The 12,738-nt window shown below is 45.9% G+C and overlaps 2 protein-coding genes across 3 annotated transcripts in view; both read right to left on the bottom strand.

Moving 5' to 3' along the window:
- LOC310744435 (uncharacterized protein) overlaps positions 1–12,738 on the bottom strand; it is a 399,988-nt gene that overhangs the window by 225,239 nt on the left and 162,011 nt on the right. The window lies entirely within an intron of this gene.
- LIPG (lipase G, endothelial type) overlaps positions 1–12,738 on the bottom strand; it is a gene marked incomplete at its 3' end in the record, with an annotated part of 29,188 nt that overhangs the window by 8,467 nt on the left and 7,983 nt on the right. For both annotated transcript variants that reach the window (XM_083575679.1, XM_083575678.1), the window contains exons 3-6: positions 11,499–11,678; positions 10,149–10,260; positions 7,889–8,113; positions 6,605–6,847 (exon numbers count right to left, since the gene is read on the bottom strand). In XM_083575679.1, coding sequence (XP_083431805.1) covers positions 6,605–6,847; positions 7,889–8,113; positions 10,149–10,260; positions 11,499–11,678 — 760 coding nt within the window. The remainder of the gene's footprint in view (positions 1–6,604; positions 6,848–7,888; positions 8,114–10,148; positions 10,261–11,498; positions 11,679–12,738) is intronic.

The raw sequence follows: 12,738 nt of genomic DNA, 5'->3' as shown, positions 1-12,738 counted from the left end.
ACGGAAACGGTGTTTACCTTCCCGTCGGAGCGGTACCTATTTATCTACTTGCACTTTGATGTGCTTTTGAACTGCTAGGTGGGCAGGAGCTGGGACCGAACAACAGGCTTGTCACGGGGATTTGAACCGCCGACCTTCTGATTGGCAAGCCCTAGGCTCTGTGGTTTAGACCACAGTGTCACTCACGTCCCTTTTATTGGGTTCATAGAATTGTAGAGTCGGAAGGGAGCCCCAGGGGTCATCTATTCCAACCCCTGCAATGCAGGAATCCTAACTAAAGCATCCATGACAGATGGCCATGCCTAAGGGAAGCCTGCAAGTGGGAGCTGAATGCACCAGCGCTCGCCACACTTCTAATTCCCAGCAACTGATGTTCAGAGATATACAGCCTCCAACAGGGGAGCTAGAACACTCTTCAGCACTCAAGAAGAGCACTGAAGCCCCACAGTGGATCAAAGCTAACCAGAATGGGTCTACAGCCCCAAGACCCAGGGTTCCCTTCTCCATCCCTGAGTCCCTGATACTAAGGTACTCCAGGGTTCCTTGGAACAGTCTTTGATAAACCAGCAGAACCCATCCTCAAGAAGAACCAGACTAGAACCATCTACTCCAGCTCCTCTTCTCATAAGGATCAACCAGTAGCTTCATAGAGGATATGTCCATCAGTGGCTATTAGCCATGATGGTCATATGGGGTCTGGAAGCAAATTAGCTCTGTCCGCCGCATCTGGTGCCTTCATACCCCAGTTGTTGGCTTCCTGGAGCCACCTGTCTCACCACAGCTAGAAATAGATTCTTCGGCTATAGACTCTTGGTCTGATGTAACCTTCTTCCCATCTCTGCAACCCAGAGATGATGTTGAGGGATCAATGTGGGACCCTCTACACACAAAGCAAGTGCACTGTCACTGAGCTACAGCCTTTGCTCTCATCTCGGCTGCTCGAGTAATGTAATTTTCTCCATCCACACACACACACACACACACACGGGTAGCTGGTTCTTTGAAGCTAGAACACGGGTAGCCAATGTTGTGCCTTCCAGATTTTGTTGGATGCCAACATCCATCAGCTCCAGTCAGCATGGCCAGCAACTAGGAATTATGAGAATGGTAATCCAACAACATCTATCAGCCTCCAAGTCAGAGGTGGTCCACAAGGTCCACTCAGAAGTTCTCATATGCTGGTAGGTCTATGAGCGCCAGTTAGGTGGCCCATGGAAAGGATGGGAACAGATGGGGATACCTGTATTTGGTTCTGCACTTGATTTATTTTTTTCCTAACAATGGAGATCAATGACATTTTGACCAAGGGTGGAATATCCAACAGGCTAACAAAGCCCTGGTCTAGGGCCCAACATTTTTGTAATATGGCACCGGTGCAAAATGGGTTTTTCCTTCACTTGCCTCCCCTTAAATCCAAAAGCAGGATAAATGCTGAGCTGGACCCCAAAATAAAAGCCAACAATTTTTTTTTTACATCTGGCTTCACTGAACTTTGCTCGAAAACAAACACACCAAAACTTTATTTAACTAATTCATAACCTGCTCTTCATTAAAACTCAATTCCAGGCAGCATATCAATATAAAACGTGATGGGGTGAACTGGAAATTCAAACCACAACAATAAATCAAAACTACATCACTGTTATTTAAAATATGATGTATGCATGTGCTTTGATATCTGAATGAAGGGGTTTTTTAAAGTAGCTTGCTGAGACCCCAAATTTCTTTTAAAGTGGTTTGTTTGTTTTGTTTTTAAAAGTCTGGGAACTCATAGTCATGGGAGCCCATGATGCTGTCTGGCGCACCATTGATGAGAGAACCATCAACACATTTCAGATACAGCCTTCTGGTGTCCAAAGGGAGACACCCCACCCCAACCTGACCATTGCTGGGTGGGGAATGATGGACGCTGTAATCCAAAACATCTGGGAGGCAACAGGTTGGGGAAGATGTCCCAAAGCATATCCTGAGGTGTTTGCGAGGGAAAATCTAATGGAAACACATCCTTAAACTGATAGATACCGTATTTTTTGCTCTATAAGACTCACGTTTCCCCTCCTAAAAAGTAAGGGGAAATGTGTGTGCGTCTTATGGAGCGAATGCAGGCTGCGCAGCTATCCCAGAAGCCAGAACAGCAAGAAGGATTGCTGCTTTCGCTGCACAGCGATCCCTCTTGCTGTTCTGGCTTCTGGGATTCAGAATATTTTTTTTCTTGTTTTTCTTCTCCAAAAACTAGGTGCGTCTTATGGTCTGGTGCATCTTGTAGAGCGAAAAATACAGTGGATAGATAATTTATTATGGTCGGAGACCAGCTTATAAAACACACTTGGGGGTACAATTCCAGAAGGAAAACAAACATTTAAAACAATGTACAACAATAAATTTAAAATTTATAAATGTGATAAGCGTATAGACTCTTAAAACTTTAAGATAAGCCCCTGCAATGAGATGACCCAGAGTCACCCATGGAACCGAGTTTGGGGATTTTCTTAACGAACTAGTTTGAGTCGGGGGATGGTCTGCGCCTACAGATCTGTACACAGAATCTGGCAACCATCTAGGTCGTCTTATGAAACTGATATAGTTTTGCACTCTGGCTTCTTAAGTTTCCTTTTCGGAATAAAAGCTAACAGAAATGATGCACTTATAATGACTAAGAGTTAGTGGGGCTACCAGGGAGCAAGGCCGCATTGAATGAACAGAATTTGTATACCACATTGGGGCACGCGGTATGTAAAATCTAAAATATGCATCAAATTATCAATAAAGGTTCGAAGTTAAAAAGCAAGTCGGCTATAAAAACGTCAAGAGTATGAACAAGAGCAAGAGTTAAGAAAATGTGCATTATAAAATAAAATTGCATACTAAAATGCATTCCAGATTTATGTATCTGGGTAGGCTTACCTAAACAAAAACTTTGTGCCCATTTATTAAATTTCTATCAATAGGAACCCAGGGCAGTTGAATCAGGTGCTGAATACAAATACTTCTCTAAAATCAATGGGCAGGGAAACCAGACCAGACAGGTATTCCTGAAGATTTTTAATTTTTAATGTTTGATGTTTTATTGCATTTTAACATGTAGTGGAAGCCACCCAGAGTGGCAGGATATAAATAATAAAAGTGATTTATTATTATTATTATTATTATTATTATTATTATTATTATTATTACATGGGGGAGGGTATCTGTGGCCCTACAGGTGCTGTAGGACTACTACAGCTTCAGACATCCCTATGTAGCCTTGCTACAGAGAGAAAAAACACCTGATGGGGTAAGAAAGGATAACGCAACTTATCAGAGGGCAAGCTGTGTCTTGCATGTGCGATGGTAGAAAAATGCAGATCTGCCTAGGATGGCGGCAAAGTTCTCTCCCATTTGGGGGCACTCATCACCTAGGCTAAAGCCCAGACTTTGCGATGGAGAGGCTACTGAGTTTAGCAGCAGGGGACAGTAGAGGTTAGTAGGCAGAGGTTTCTTGGGAAAGTTAGGGAAGCTGTTTTCTAGGAACAGTCAAGGAGCTGGTGCAATTGAAAAAGTATTCATTGCCCGTTTCCCATCCAGTAGTTATTCAGCTCAAAACTGCCGCTCCCACAAATGGTTAAGAATCCCTTTCTCCACACCCATCCCCTGCTCCTAATTACAGCTCTCCACAGCTGCTTTTTATCAAGAAACCACTGGCAGATCATCACCCATGTAATGTCTCTTTAAGCTTTTAGATGAATGTCATGATGGCTTTTTTCCCACCAAAAACCAAAAAGTTGGCTGGCTGCTGCCCAGATTTTCTTTCTTTAAAGAAAGACCAAAAAGAAAAAAGAAATTCTATCCTACCTATTTCTCCAAAGACACTATAAGGCAGCCAAGAAACAACGAAAAACAGAATGAAATCACATTAATGCCCTAAAAAACCCACAGATACATTCAAATGAATAAGCAAATGCTATCCATTTGACAAATTCCAGCAGCACAAGAACAACACAGAAATGAGCCAGCAAATAACCATTAACCAGGTGCCATTTTTAAAAGCAAGGTCTTCACCCACACCCTGAAACAGCAAAGCGATGGGGCCCAACAGACCTCGCTTGGTGAGGCAATGCATAGGGCTGGTGCCACGACAGAGAAGGCCCCGCCCTGATTGGACACCAGCCCCACTTGCCAAGACTGAGGAATCTGAAGTGGGGCTCATATTACTGCCTCCAACTGTGGCTAAAAGCCATCCAAGTTTGGGGCCATCAGTGCCTCCTGCAGAAATGAGTTCCATAGTTTAACTGTGTGAAGAAGGACCTCCTGATGTCTGCAATGAAGTTCTAGTATTATGAAAGAGGGACGGGAAATCCCCCCCCCCCGCTCCATCCTCTTTCTCTCTGCCATGTATAATTTTATAAACTCCTATCATGTCACTTCTTGCTCGCTTCTTCTCTAAACTAAAAACGGGTCATAGAATCATAGAATCATAGAATCATAGCATAGAGTTGGAAGAGACCACAAGGGCCATCGAGTCCAACCCCCTGCCAAGCAGGAAACACCATCAGAGCACTCCTGACATATGGTTGTCAAGCCTCTGCTTAAAGACCTCCAAAGAAGGAGACTCCACCACACTCCTTGGCAGCAAATTCCACTGTCAAACAGCTCTTACTGTCAGGAAGTTCTTCCTAACGTTCAGGTGGAATCTTCTTTCTTGTAGTTTGGATCCATTGCTCCGTGTCCGCTTCTCTGGAGCAGCAGAAAACAACCCTTCTCCCTCCTCTATGTGACATCCTTTTATATATTTGAACATGGCTATCATATCACCCCTTAACCTCCTCTTCTCCAGGCTAAACATGTCCAGCTCCCTTAGCCGTTCCTCATAAGGCATCGTTTCCAGGCCTTTGACCATTTTGGTTGCCCTCCTCTGGACACGTTCCAGTTTGTCAGTGTCCTTCTTGAACTGTGGTGCCCAGAACTGGACACAGTACTCCAGGTGAGGTCTGACCAGAGCAGAATACAGTGGCACTATTACTTCCCTTGATCTAGATGCTATACTCCTATTGATGCAGCCCAGAATTGCATTGGCTTTTTTAGCTGCCGCGTCACACTGTTGGCTCATGTCAAGTTTGTGGTCAACCAAGACTCCTAGATCCTTTTCACATGTACTGCTCTCAAGCCAGGTGTCACCCATCTTGTATTTGTGCCTCTCATTGTTTGTTTTTTTTGCCCAAGTGCAATACTTTACATTTCTCCCTGTTAAAATTCATCTTGTTTGTTTTGGCCCAGTTCTCTAATCTGTCAAGGTCGTTTTGAAGTGTGATCCTGTCCTCTGGGGTGTTAGCCACCCCTCCCAGTTTGGTGTCATCTGCAAATTTGATCAGGATGCCCTTGAGTCCATCATCCAAGTCATTGATAAAGATGTTGAATAAGACCGGGCCCAAGACAGAACCCTGTGGCACCCCACTAGTCACTCTTCTCCAGGATGAAGAGGAACCATTGATGAGCACCCTTTGGGTTCGGTCAGTCAGCCAGTTACAAATCCACTGAGTGGTAGCATAGTCAAGACCGCATTTTACCAGCTTCTTTACAAGAATATCATGGGGCACCTTGTCAAATGCCACTTGGTGCCACTGTGATTTCAGATGATTGATGGGTAGGGAGCTCTGTCCACCTGCCAGACACAGCCCACAGAGTAAAGATCAGAGGCGGAGCTAGCTGTTCCGGCACCTGGAGCGGCGCACATGCTGTGCACCCGGGGGTGGGGCCATGGGGGCAGGGCGGGCATCCCAGGGGGGCAGAGTGAGCCACCCATGGGATGGGGTGATACAGTACATTCATAATGATACATTCTTTATCAATCTTCTGAGTGAAATATACAAAACCTTGTGCAAAGCCACAAATGCTTTAGGTAGAAAGATAAAGAAAACAAAAGCTAAGCATTTGAAAAACCCATTGAAACCAGACATTATAAGTTCATCTTAGACATAAGTCTCTGTGGCTTTGCACAAGGTTTTGTATATTTCTCTCAGAAGATTGATAAAGAATGTATAATTTTTTTGGTAATTATTGTGTGTATGTTAGTCTCAACGTGTTGCATGAGTCGTACTACTACTACCCATGGAGGTGGAGGAAGCCGCCCATTGAGGGCTGCTTTTTGAGGGGGGGGAGCGACGTCACTTTGCCAGCAGCCTTCCTCCCTTCCCTCTTCCTTTTGAGAGCTTGGGGGAGGCTTCCCCCACCCCCCAGGAAGCAGCCCAGGAACGAGGGGCAACAGTGCGACTCCCAAGCCTCCCCCGAGCTGCCAAAACGAAGGGGGAAGGGGTGAAGGCCGCCAGCAAGGTGACGTAGCTCCACCCCTTCCCCGACGGCCCGGGGTAGGCTTGGGAGTCGCAGGCAGGCGGCGCGCCAAATGTCACACCCCCCCCCCAGTGATGACACCCGGGGCATACTGCCCTCCCTGCCCCGCATTCCCAAGTCAATGGTTCAGCCTTTCAGCAAGGAAAACCTGCCCCTTGCAGCAATGCAACCTTTTCGCTGGGATCTGCAAGGAGACCCTCCAGTGCTTCAGACTCTGGCTTGCCTTCCACTGCAAATAAAAACGGAAGTTCTCCGTGACTGAAGGAAGAAAAGGGCCTACCTTTGAAAGGCATGTCGGCCCGCGTCTTCAAGTACATCTTGGTGTTCCTCTTGTTCCTCATTTTCTTGGCGTTGTAGCCAATGCCGTTGCAGCGGTTCTTGCGACAGCTCAGACAAATGCCCTTGCGGAAGCGGCTGGAGTCCGTGCACTGGAAGGCAAAGCTCTGCTTATCCTTGTTCACAAGGGAGTCCACAAAGAGGTGCACGGACCGTTCGTGTTCGCACCTCACAGCCTCCCCGATATCTAGATGGACAGACAGGGAGGAGGAGGGAAAACAGTCGTAAGGCAACAAGCCAGCCGTTTAGCATTCTCCACCTCCATGGTGGAAAGGCAGGCACACGTGCAGCAAGATTTACAGATCTCTAGGTCCTTTGTAGTTTAGCGCAAGCCAGACTTGGCCACGGACCAGGCAGGCCTCTGGCCAGAAATTCTGCTGTGCAACCGGAAGCGTGCATTGTAGGAGGCATCCGAAAATGCAATGCAGAGCCTAAATATAGGCCATCTAATAATCTTCAGTCGTTTCACGAACCGAAATGGCTATTTTTTCATTAACATTTTAATAGGATTCAAAGAATTTGGCAAATGCTTGCCAGATCACACAAGTGCCTTTATCCCATTGGCCAGGAAAGGCAGAAGTCCGTTTATGGTTTCATGAGGAGATAAGTAGAAGGATGTCAGCATAGCTTGATGTGTCTATAAACCAGGCTTCCTCAACCTCAGCCCTCCAGATGTTTTTGGCCTACAACTCCCATGATCCCTAGCTAACAGGACTAGTTGTCAGGGATGATGAGAATTGTAGTCCAAAACATCTGGAGGGCCGAAGGTTGAGGATGCCTGAGGCTTGTGAATTGCTTCAAGTTGTCTAATGGGAAGAGATTCATGAATGAAATATTTTTTCTTCCTCATCCTTAATTTTATAACAGAGGAGCTGAGGCTGAGAGAGACTTTCTCAAGAATTCACATAGTGAATTCATAGCAGGGGAGAAAGCAAACCAGGGGCATATTGACTCATCCCTCAGTGTTAGTCATTACACCGCAATAGCTTTCCCAGATCTGCATACTAGCATATCAGGTTTTGCAATGAATAATCCCCTCCTCCTACACACCTATGCATCTGTTTAATATATGTAAGCCAGGAAGTATTTTGCAACTAGAGGGTTTGCATCTTCTTAGGCTGAGGGCAGCATCTTACCAAGGGCAAGTTATTCTGATGTGGCAGAGTTAGCAATCTGTGTGACCCCCCTGCCCGCCCACCACCACCAAAATACAAGCAGAAAGCCTTACTTCCGTAGGCAAGGGACCCCAAGACATCACTCAAGCCGCAGCCTGGCTGGACGTCTCCTCCATTTGGGTAGATGTCGATGTGACCCACGGGCATCTTGATCCCAATGCTGACCCCCAGCGTTTCCCTCGTGTACGTGTGCAAGACGTCCACAAAGTCTGCATCGTCGGGAGAGAGGCGTCGGTTGGGGTCAACTCCTTCGAACATTGGGCCGGCTGGATCCAAGCCTGCAGAGGAATACGGTTGAGATGGACGCAGGTATTTCCTTGGAAGCTACCTTAAAGGTAAAGGTAAAGGGATCCCTGACCATTACGTCCAGTCGTGGCCGACTCTGGGGTTGTGGCGCTCATCTCGCTTTCCTGGCCGAGGGAGCCGGCGTACAGCTTCCGGGTCATGTGGCCAGCATGACTAAGCCACTTCTGGTGAACCAGAGCAGCGCACGGAAACGCCATTTACCTTCCCGCTGGAGCGGTACCTATTTATCTACTTGCACTTTGACGTGCTTTCAAACTGCTAGGTTAACAGGCGATGGGACCGAGCTACGGGAGCTCACCCCGTCGCGGGGATTCGAACGGCCGACCTTCTGATCGGCAAGTCCTAGGCTCTGTGGCTTAACCCACAGCGCCACCCGCGTCCCTGGAAGCTACCTTACAGTATACTAAAGCCAGACTATTTCCCCACTCAGACCAGCACTGCCTATTCTGACTGGCAGCAGCTCTTCAGAGTTGTGGACAATTCCTACCATCTCCAGTCATTTTCACAGGAGAGTCCAGGAACTGACCGGGGGTGTGTGCTTCTGAATGCAGTTCAGGTGCTAAGGCTAAACAATCGCCCCTCCCCTAATTTCAACTTCATTTTAAAAATCACTATTTCTAACATTTGTGAACTGGCAATTTTTTGGCCACGCACACCTGCATTCTGAAAATGGTACCATCCATTCTATCACCCCGTTCTCCTGCCAGGCCTTGAGTCACGAATGATTACCTTGAGTACCCCCAGAGGCTATTGGACTCCAACTCCCATCGTCCTGTGCAGCACGGCCAATGGTTAGGGATGAAGGGAACTGTTGTTCTACAACACCCCAAGGATCACAGGGTCTTTACTACTGCTCTGGGTTTGCTGCAAGCAGCAGCGGATGTGGATGTGGAATAAGCCACTGGGCTAAGATGACATTTCTGTTATCTTTCCATAATTGCTCCTCATAACCCTCAGCCCTTATCTGTGGGATGCGATGCATAAGTAGCAGTCAAGTACAACATTCCTTGTTTTCCTAGAGTGGACATGCAGGGGAATGTTTGGTCCAGCCAGTCGAAAACTTCCTATTTCCTCCTGGCTGGGACATACTTCCTTTGTATGTGACTAGAGGTGGGTGTGACCTTAGCTGTCCAGGTAACAAAAAGGACAAGGCACACTGCACACTCTCTCTCTTTGACTTCCTCCATTGTTGGAACAGCTTTTTAGCTAGAGACTGCTTCTAGCCAACATAGGACACTGGGATTGTCCCCATATGGGATAGATCCACATCTATATACTTTGTAACTAAGTCTGCCTTCAGGGATCCAACTGTGAACTGAATGTGAGTAAACCTCTTTTATATACTTTACACAAGGTTGTGGCGTGTTTATTCTTTTAAGAGGGGTATAAGGGTTCTTACCAGGAACCTTATAGTGAGAGGCTTACACAAGCCTGCAACCAGTTATCCGCTGTGCGTTTAAAGGGGGAATGTGAAACTCTGCTAAGTAAAGGAACTTGCTAGCGCAAGTTAGGAATATTAATATATTAATATATTAATATTAATATAGTAATATATTAATATATATTAATATATTATATTACTATATTAATAAACAATATATCCTCTCCTGCCTCCCTGAACATTCCCACAATATCCTCATTTACAACCAGTTCCTTACACAGAACAGGAATATGCAGTGATCAAACCTGCGATATTGGCGACATCAGAACCACGGTCTAACAAACCGAGCCACACGCTTAGCATGGTCTGAGCCACACCATCAGGCAAGCAGAGAGGGGAAGTTCAAACCACCCCAGCCTGTCTGGGAGTAGCTTCCAGCCAAATGCAAAACTGTTCCAGCCGAGACTTACCTTGAGGCTGTGCATGCAGATTCAGGATTCACCTGGTGTGTCACATGCCACAAACCTGCCTCAAGCAGAGGATGGGGCTTTCAGCAGTTTCAGAAAACCACAAGGCAACAACGCACATGAATTCATAGGAGGCGAGGGGGAAGTTGGTTGGCTTACCTGTAATTCTGCCAATTGTCCCCATAGCATAGTTCCCAGCATAGCCAGCAACGTGGGCCCCCAGGCTGTAGCCAATCAGGTGGACATTTTGGAGCTGGAAGCGTTCTTTCTCCTGCAAGAGCAAGGTGAACAGGATCAAGCCAGTCGCTCGTGGAAGAAGAACACTTTTGAACAGAATTTAGTAAGGGCATCAGAAGAGCTTGATGGTTCAGGCCGATGGCTCATCTAGGCCAACACCCTGTTCTTGCAGTGTCCGACCAGACACCTCTAGGAAACCCACCAGCAGGATTTGAATACAAGAGCAACTCTCCAGTTCTGGCAATTGGTATTCAGAAGCATTGGTGCTTCCCAACTCTGGAGGGCAGAGCGCAGCCTTCATGGCTAATTGTCATGGTAAAAGAGTACGCAAAGGGTGCACACAGGAACAGGAAATGTTTGGCTTTACGAAATACACTGTGCCTTCAGCTGATGACGCAAGGAACATTCGATGCCTTTGGCCAATAATCCTTGTTTTCTACACCCTCAGCTTTAGGTGGTGCAAGTTGCTTCATGCAGGTTTTTCCACCCCCAAGAAACAGAAGGCGGAGCTGATGTTATGGGAAGCAAAGCCAGTTCTCCCAAGCAATGGTAGGTAAAGACGTAAGAGCAAAACTATGCATTCAGAGTGAATGTTCAGGGACAGCCCCTTGGGGACATTTTACATGGCAGCTGCGAGGGAACCACAGGGTCTGAGTGCTCCCCGATGCCTCTGTAAAATGCAAGCATGCCTGGCGTAAGGTTAGAATCCAATGTACTGGCGTCATGGGCAAGGCAGAGTCTGCTCATCTTCCTGGTGGCTGCCCACTCAAAGCTGCCATCTTTTCCCTGCACTCTGAAGTGTTATAGTCCAGAAAGAGCTGTACCAATCAGCAACTATAGATTAAAATAAGCAGTTATGGATATGTGGAATTTGCCTTATTCTGAGTCTAGTACATCTGTGTGTATGTATTCTTTTTATTTAAATGTTGTATAAACTGTATTTTGACCACGGTGGAGCTGATGGGAGCCCAACACCACCTTCAGGACCATCCCTGTTGTATAGCATTAGAAGATCACGCACCCTGGGTTTCTGGACGATGGCGCTGGTGCCTGCAATTTCAATTTGCATAGGATGAGAAGCGCCAGCATCAGCAATGCCACCTGCCCCATCGCACCAATCAACAGCTTGGCACATAGCCTGCTGTGTGATGCCAAAGATGGCATCCCCTGCCAGGTCTTGCAGCATCCAGGCTGACATTTCTGGAGCAATGGTCGCTTTCCCATGCAGTTTTTGCTGCTCAGGAAATGGGAGGTTTCCGGCTTGCAAGTTACCTGCAACCAGTTAAGCAGCTTGGCCACTTCCTTCCCAACCACTCGGGTGTAGTTCACAGCATCTGTGTACAGCTGGTGGGCAAGAGGGAGCCAATCGACCACCACCACGTTGGCGTCCTTCTCTCGCTCCTGCAAAGCCGACACAACGCTCCCCAGCCAACTCTCAAACATGCCAGTCATCTGGAAGAAGAATCCATGTTTAGTTCCTTTCTGGCCAAAGGAGGACCAGCAACAGAAGTATCTTGGCAACCTTCTACCCTATGTGGTGGACATGTCCAGAGATCAGAAAGTTCTGGGACATGATCCATGAAGAAATAAAAAGTTACTAAGAACTTCACATAGCAAAAGACCAGAAATATTGGGGAATATTGAATAGTGATATTCCTAGAGAAAATACTAAATTATTTCTGTACGTGACATCAGTGGTGAGAATCCTGGTGGCTAAGTACTGGAAGGATAACCAGATACCGACCAAAGAGGAATGGTTATGTAAATTATGTGAATATTTGAAACTGGCCAAATTGACGGATATAATAAGACCAAAGCCAATGAATACAGTCAAGAAGGAACGGAAGTGCTTGAATGATTATTTAGAAAGACACGGTTCTAATGTAAAAATTTGGCTGTGTCTAGAATGACCTCGGGAATGGAAAAGGGGAAACATACATATATACATATCTATATATTAAGATGAAAATAATACTAAAATACAGATAAAATATGAAATGTGAAAGGAAGTGTTGTGAGAGTGATGGAAGTCTGTTATTACTATTGTTTTGTAAAATAGTGTTTATTGTATTGAAATATTATACTTTTCTTTATTCTTTTACTGTCTACTGCTCTTTGCATTTTTCTTTTTCTTCTTTCTTTTTTATGTTATTCTTCATGTATTGTTTGGTATTGACGTATTTACTTTGCAATAATTTTTATTTTATTTCAATTTTTTAAAAGAGAAGTATCTTGGCTTTCTGAGGACTGAGAGGAATCAGTGCCTACGTGTTTCTTGCAGGGTTTTTATAGTGTTTTTAATGTGCTGCGTTGGGCGCCTTTGAGGGTTTTGGCTGAAGGTTAGAACTGACAAACCAAGTGCCTGAGAGGGGATTATGGTTTAGAATTTCACGCTAGGAGTCACCTAACACCAGTCACCTCATCTCTCACACCTTATTCTGTTAAACTTAAGCTAGTGGCTTTAAAAAAACAACACCAAGCTGTGAATCAGGAAGTTCCCTGGTCAAATATC

The sequence above is a fragment of the Podarcis filfolensis genome, assembly GCF_964270895.1.
Source record: "Podarcis filfolensis genome assembly, chromosome: 11".
NCBI classification, from domain to species: domain Eukaryota; kingdom Metazoa; phylum Chordata; class Lepidosauria; order Squamata; family Lacertidae; genus Podarcis; species Podarcis filfolensis.
Note: the sequence above shows the minus strand (reverse complement) of the source record. Positions and strands in the feature narration are given on the sequence as shown.